Below are 6,395 nucleotides of genomic sequence, written 5' to 3' on the forward strand. Positions count from 1 at the left end.
TTAGAGTATGATAAATGTTGTTTTTTTAAGTGTTTTTAACTTGAAAATATATTAAAATAATATTTTTTATTTTTTAAAATTTATTTTTATATAAACATAAAAAACAATCCAAAAACATATAAAAAATTAATTTAAACTAACAAAATACTAACAAAATAAATTTTTAACAAAAAATAAAATAAAATAAAACCTCCTCAGCAATGTCAAACGGAATGTCAAACGGAACGAATGTCTTTAGGTTTTTTTTTTCCCTGCTATCCTTTTTTAAATTTCTCCTGACTACAAAGACAGGCTCTTTCCATCCGTCAGACCCGGTCTATCCATTAATTACCCTCCTTTTTATTCTTTTGTTTTTCCTTTCCTAGCCTCCTTTCCTCTCTCCCGGTTTCTATGTGTCTTTAGGTTTTTGATTTTCTATAACTCTCTCAAAGAAACTGTTTGTAATGACATCTGTGAAGAACAATAACATGTTGCCTCCAGGTCTGGTTTCCAATCTACAACAAGTACTTTTAAGCAGAAAAGGTGGTGGAGGAGAAGAAGAGAAAAAAGAAATTGACCCATCAAATGATGGTAATGATAAATCAGCCGAGCCATCTACTTCCACTTGTGTTGAAAACACTGAAGAAGACAGCAATAATTCAAAGCCTATTGTTTTGGTTACTAATGGAGATGGGATTGACTCCCCTGGTCTTGTTTCTCTTGTTGAAGCTCTGGTTCGTGAAGGTCTCTATAATGTCCATGTTTGCGCTCCTCAATCGTGGGTTTTTTTCTCATTTCCCCCCTTATTTTAATGCGTCTGCTTAATTTCTGCTTTATTTTCTTATAAGGGCTGTCTTCAATTTTTAAGTTTGGAGATGGAGGATTTGGTGATGGGATTTGAATTGGTTTTGCGTATCTGGGAAGATGGGTTCTCTTCTTCATTATTTTCTTTTTTGTTTTGTTTTTTTAGCGTAGATTTTCACATCTGGGCATATGGGTTCTGTTTATTATGTTCATATTTTTTTCAAAATTTGTTTTAAATATTTATGTTCTATTTGGTTTAATTTACTTGCCTCGGGTGTGCTGGTTTTCTCTAGTTTTCAGTTACTTTATGAATTTCTCTTCAGTTTTCAAATTATGTTTCATATGTGGTAATTCGTTACTTTTTTCATTGGTATTGAATTTGGAGTTTTTTTTCCCTGATTGCTTTAGTTTGTGAATTGGCTGGTCAGGGACAAATCAGTATCCAGTCATTCTGTGACTTTACAAGAAGCAATTGCTGTAACGTCTGTTGAAATTAACGGTGCCATAGCTTATGAAGTTTCAGGTAGAAGCGCATCTTATTTTTCCTTAGTTCTGCACCCTAGATTTGGAAATATTAATTGTTAAATGCATCGTATGCTTGTAGTAACCGAGCCACCTCCAGTTTAAGAATTCAAGATTTGTTAACTTTTATTAGTTTTGATTATTCTTGTAAGAATGTCCAGGAAGATGTGTCTTTTTTTTAAAAAACTTCCTTTCTAGGGCTATCAACATGACAGTATGGAAGAACTGATCAATTTGCTTTTTCATCAATTTCATCCATATTAATGGCTACACATGTCTGCTAGAATGGTGAATTGATGTGTGTTTTGCACTTCTTGATGCAATTGTTTTAGTAATGGGCATTGTTCATGGTACTTGTTACTCAGGGACTCCAGTGGATTGTGTCTCATTAGCATTATCTGGAGCACTGTTTTCTTGGTCAAAGCCTTTGCTGGTTAGAATTTACTTATTGTTCTATTTGAGATAACAGAATACCTGTATCCATGATGAATTCTTGAGAATTTATACTTTATTTTATTTTCAGGTAATTAGTGGAATTAATCGGGGATCAAACTGTGGCCATCACATGTACCCTCTCTTCCTGTGCTTGGGCATGTTCCTATATTATCTTGTCTGAATTTCCAGTAGCTTGTTTAAGCTGGACAAACTTTTCAAATTATATGTCAGTGATGTCGTTGATTAAATTTAGATCTTTGTAGTTAGTGGCAATAAGTGAATGTGTACAGGCAGACATTTGTTGTTTCTTGCTGGTTTTGTTTTAAGCAAATTGTTACAACCTTGGGGATAAAATTCATTCATTACTTGCAAAACTCATCAGGATTTATTCGGGTGTTGTTGCTGGAGCTAGAGAAGCATTATTTTGTGGTGTCCCATCCCTGTCAATATCACTGAATTGGTAACTTCAAGGTTTTTTTTTTTTTGTGGGGATTTTATTACTCTTCTTCTTGTCTACAAGCAATGTTTTGGAGTTGTAATCTATTATAGGAAGAAGGACGAAAGCCAAGAAAGTGATTTTAAGGATGCAGTTGCTGTCTGTTTGCCAGTGATAAATGCTGCTATCAGAGATATTGAAAAGGGGCTTTTTCCAAAGAGCTGCTCTCTGAATATTGAAATCCCCACATCTCCATCTGCAAACAAGGCAAGCACTATTATGTATTTTTCTCAGATTGCTTCACAGATGCTGCTTGTTATTTATTGACAATATGCACATAACTATAGACAGCTGTCAAATTAATAGACCATTAGGTAGTATATTTAATCTATTGATGGATGCTGTATGATTGGAGCCATGTTCACGTGGAGAAGATTTTTTGGGGAGTTTTAATGTCATTGTAGGAATTTGCCGTCAGACAATTTCATTGGGTTAAGAAAAGGAGATGGGTTCGGGTGGATTCTGAAGTTTTCCCACAGTAGATACCATCTAAGGTACTTGAAAGTTAACACATTGTCAACAACAACTAGAAATGATACCTGTTGAATGTCAACATGAGACGCTGTTGGTCGAAGTCATAAATAGTGGGTGGTTTTAGAAATTCACCCACATCATGTCCTAGCCTGACTACTGTTTCCAAGCTGCATAAATGGGTTTACTTGATCAACATTTTGGTCTTCCTAGATCGTCACAGAAACTCCACTTCTTAAATTTCAGTTGTTTATATTTCATTAGTTGAGTTTCTATTATTAAGAACTTGGTAATTATTGCAAAATTCCTAATTATGAAGGTTTCAAAGACCACATAGGATGGTTTAAAGATCTTATTATTCTTTTTCCTGCTGTCAATTGGAGGTTGGTTCTGGAGGAATTATTTGTCATCCCAACAGTAAGGCCAAGGGCACACAATATTGCTTGAATCATGATTAGGATCTGCGGTCATTATATATTGGTTATTGGATCATTGATTATGATTCAGGTAAGTGTTTTAATAGTGGCCTCCAAAGAAAAAACAATTCTCCCATCACTGGGCAGGATGTTTAATGATGTATAGCTTCTACAACTACCCTAGGATGAACCTATGGTAGAAGTTCACCTGCTCTGTTGGAGTACCAGAACTATATTCTTTTCTGTTCTTGTATGTAAGTTCTGTTAGATATCTCTCTAAGCAGATCCTCTTTGTTTTCTCTTTCCTTTTCTTTTTCCTTGGCAGGGCTTCAAACTAACTAAGAGAAGTATGTGGAGATCCTCACCTAGCTGGCAAGCTGTTTCAGCTAATCGGCATCCTTCAGCTGGACATGTCATGTCTAATCAACAAAGTCTTGGCCTCCAGCTTGCACAGCTTAGTAGAGATGCCTCTGCTGCTGTGAGTATCTATTGTAAAAGAACTTATTGCTTCATTTTTCTTTCTCTGTAACTTCTTTTGTAAAGAGCACTCCCATGCATTTTTTTTTCATGGCATTGTATCTTCTCAGGGTGCAGCTCGCCGTTTGACCACACAAAGGAAGAACATATTAGAGATTGAATCAGTTGGGGCTGGTGGAAAATCTGATAGCAATCGGGTGAAGAAGTATTTTCGAATGGAGGTCAAGAAAATCCTAACTACCATCATGCTTTCAACAACAATTTTGATGGCTTTTAATTGTGACGAATAATTTTTAATGGCTTATTTTGCAGCTAGAATTTAGGAAGTTTAAAGAAATAAATTTTGCGTTGGAATTCAGTATAGTCAATGTTAAACTAAACTTACTTTTTATGGCTAGATTTCAATAAATGAATGCAGTTATGATTTCAGCACTGGTTTAATGTATTTTTCAGTTTTTGGACAAGGAGCTGGAGGATACAGATGAGGATCTGGATTTCAGAGCAGTTGAAAATGGATTTGTAAGTTAAAATGTTGTATTTTCCACATTGAGGACAATGCATGTTTTTTGCTCATCTAGAATTTATAACCTAGCACCAAACATGGTGAACTGCCAATTGTCTGTACTTAAGTTGAGGGATTGAGGGCAATGCATGTTTTTTGCTCATCTAGAATTTATACAAATATCAATTGGAATCTCACAAGGCATTGGGTTGATGAGCCCTAGACATATATAATTGTTCCTTGTGTTTTTGAACGGAAGCTATAGATCTGACTGTGATCTTGAGGCTATGTGTGCCATCATCACAATGAAAGTTGTGATTGGTATGGCTAAATCTTTTTTTTTTTTTTTGCAAATAGTGGCTGACCCTTGGGATTATAACCTAGCACCAAACATGGCGAACTGCCAATTGTCTGTACTTAAGTTGAGGGCTTGTGCAGAACAAGGGCTAGGGCTAAAAGAAATCTCTGGGCCTTAAATTGTTTAAAATGCTACGGGAAGGCTAACAAAACTTGTAATTTAAGTACTAAAATTTAGTGCGGCTGCTTATTGCCTTTATTTTCTTTTGGAACACTAGGTTGCGATAACTCCAGTATCACTTTCTCCATGTATTGAAGGGGACACTCACATAGCAGCCTCAGATTGGATCTTTTCCGCGCTTCATGGTGACCAATAAAAGCTGCCTCAATTATATAATCAATTATTTTGTATACTTTTGCAGGCACGATTGTGTTAATTAGTAATCAGTTGCATTTGTGTATTTTCTTTTTTCTGCATTTACCCCTTTTGATTTTCTTCTTATATTTGGTGGGGTTGGGTGGGTTTGCATTTTGTAGTTTTTAATACAAATGTAATTTAAAATGGTCAGGTCTTAATTACATGACCTCTCTTTTCAATCAATTGTGACTTCCGGATTTTTCTTCAAGCTGTTTTTCGATTATTAATTGTGATACAAGAGGGAGATGCTGCAAATGACTGGCGGCTTCTGATGATTCTGCTTCTGCAAACACACCAGCTGTGCAAGTTTCCTTGTGAATATGGCTTAGCTTCTGATATGGTTTGGACTTTGAGACTTGCCAAAAACTGACGACTCCTTGTTCATTTTTTGTCTTTGTTTTTTTGTTTTTAGTAGTGGTTTAGTCTAGGAACAAACACTCGTTACCTACTGAACATCATTCAGCATATTTTGGAATCGTGTAAATGCCAATCCATGATAACTGATTCAAGTTCGCCAGTGATTTAACAAATTAATGTGCTAATATATATGTAAATACATATACATATACATATACATACATACATATATATATATATACATACATACATACATACATATATTCTTGTTTCTTGATTACAAGATGCGGTCTTCATCTGTATCTACAAACTTCCTGTAGAGGAATAGAAGAAACATTTGTTGTTGAGGATGTGCGTGTGGATTGGGGATTTTAATCTGTTATCTTTAACGTCCGCCAGAACTGGGATTGAATATTCTAAACTTGCATGCTTCTACTTGGCAAAAACCGGAAAAAATGACTTCTTAGTACCAAGAAAAAATGATTTGAAGTGCTCGCAGAGTTTCAAATAGAAGGGAAAAAAAAAAACCCCGGAGAGACTGCTGTGCTGTCCCTGGCAATAATAAATTTATAATCAAACACTTCTGTGATTCTGATGATGCAATCAACCCAAAAAAGACACCCCCCCCCAACCCCCCAGCGTGGACTGAAAATGGGAAAAGAAAGACATTTGGTAGCAGGTTCAAAGAAAGGAAGTACACGTTAGACGATAGTAAAAATTTATAGGAAACCCTAGACAAGGTCCATTGGGCTTGCCTAAATTAATGACCACAGCACAAGAATACACAAGTAGAGTCATCCTTTGGCTCAAGGTTAGTGCAGCAGAGATCAAGTGGGATAAATTTAAAAGTGTATTTTTATTAAGGTTTTATATTATTATTTTATATTTAAAGTATCAATAATTTTTTAAATATAACATGTTTTGTAATAATATATCTAATAATATAAGATATCTTTAATTTATAGTAAATGTTCATCTTAAATGCAGGTCTATTACATAAATCAACTGATTGATTGGTAAGTTTAACTATTGAAATTGAGAAGATAAAAAGAGGGCTAAGTTTAGAAAATAAATGCTGGTTCAATCCAAATTGGAATACTATTATGTTATTGGATCATAACTTGAGTTATAGAACTTGGATTTAGGTATGCTCTATGATTAGTACTTAAAAGTGTATTTTTATTAAGGTTTTATATCATCATTTTGCACTTGAAGTATCAA

The 6,395-nt window shown here is 34.8% G+C and overlaps 1 protein-coding gene across 2 annotated transcripts; it reads left to right on the forward strand.

Annotated features, from left to right (window-relative positions):
- Nucleotides 1-308: 308 nt before the first annotated feature.
- LOC105119243 (uncharacterized) lies at nt 309-5,025 on the forward strand. Of its 2 annotated transcripts, none has more exons than XM_011017370.1 (10): nt 309-757; nt 1,212-1,306; nt 1,671-1,738; nt 1,829-1,872; nt 2,123-2,200; nt 2,290-2,443; nt 3,449-3,601; nt 3,711-3,821; nt 4,054-4,137; nt 4,246-4,445. In XM_011017370.1, the coding sequence occupies exons 1-9, from the start codon at nt 444-446 to the stop codon at nt 4,126-4,128; spliced, it is 1,092 nt and encodes a 363-aa protein (XP_011015672.1). In that variant the 5' UTR covers nt 309-443; the 3' UTR covers nt 4,129-4,137; nt 4,246-4,445. The 2 variants fall into 2 exon arrangements, with proteins under 2 accessions (XP_011015672.1, XP_011015671.1); XM_011017369.1 differs by lacking the exon at nt 4,246-4,445 and adding an exon at nt 4,678-5,025 and having other exon boundaries at nt 310-757; nt 4,054-4,119.
- Nucleotides 5,026-6,395: the final 1,370 nt, after the last annotated feature.

This window comes from Populus euphratica, unplaced genomic scaffold, assembly GCF_000495115.2.
Source record: "Populus euphratica unplaced genomic scaffold, PopEup_1.0 scaffold2674.1, whole genome shotgun sequence".
Lineage (NCBI taxonomy): Eukaryota > Viridiplantae > Streptophyta > Magnoliopsida > Malpighiales > Salicaceae > Populus > Populus euphratica.

Excerpts from the sequence above, each read along its gene's own strand:
- LOC105119243 (XM_011017369.1), top strand. The coding sequence starts at position 444 with ATGACATCTGTGAAGAACAATAACATGTTGCCTCCAGGTCTGGTTTCC. Across the intron at positions 758-1,211 it reads CATGTTTGCGCTCCTCAATC|GGACAAATCAGTATCCAGTC; the intron begins GTGGGTTTTTTT and ends TTGGCTGGTCAG. Across the intron at positions 1,739-1,828 it reads CTTGGTCAAAGCCTTTGCTG|GTAATTAGTGGAATTAATCG; the intron begins GTTAGAATTTAC and ends TTTTATTTTCAG.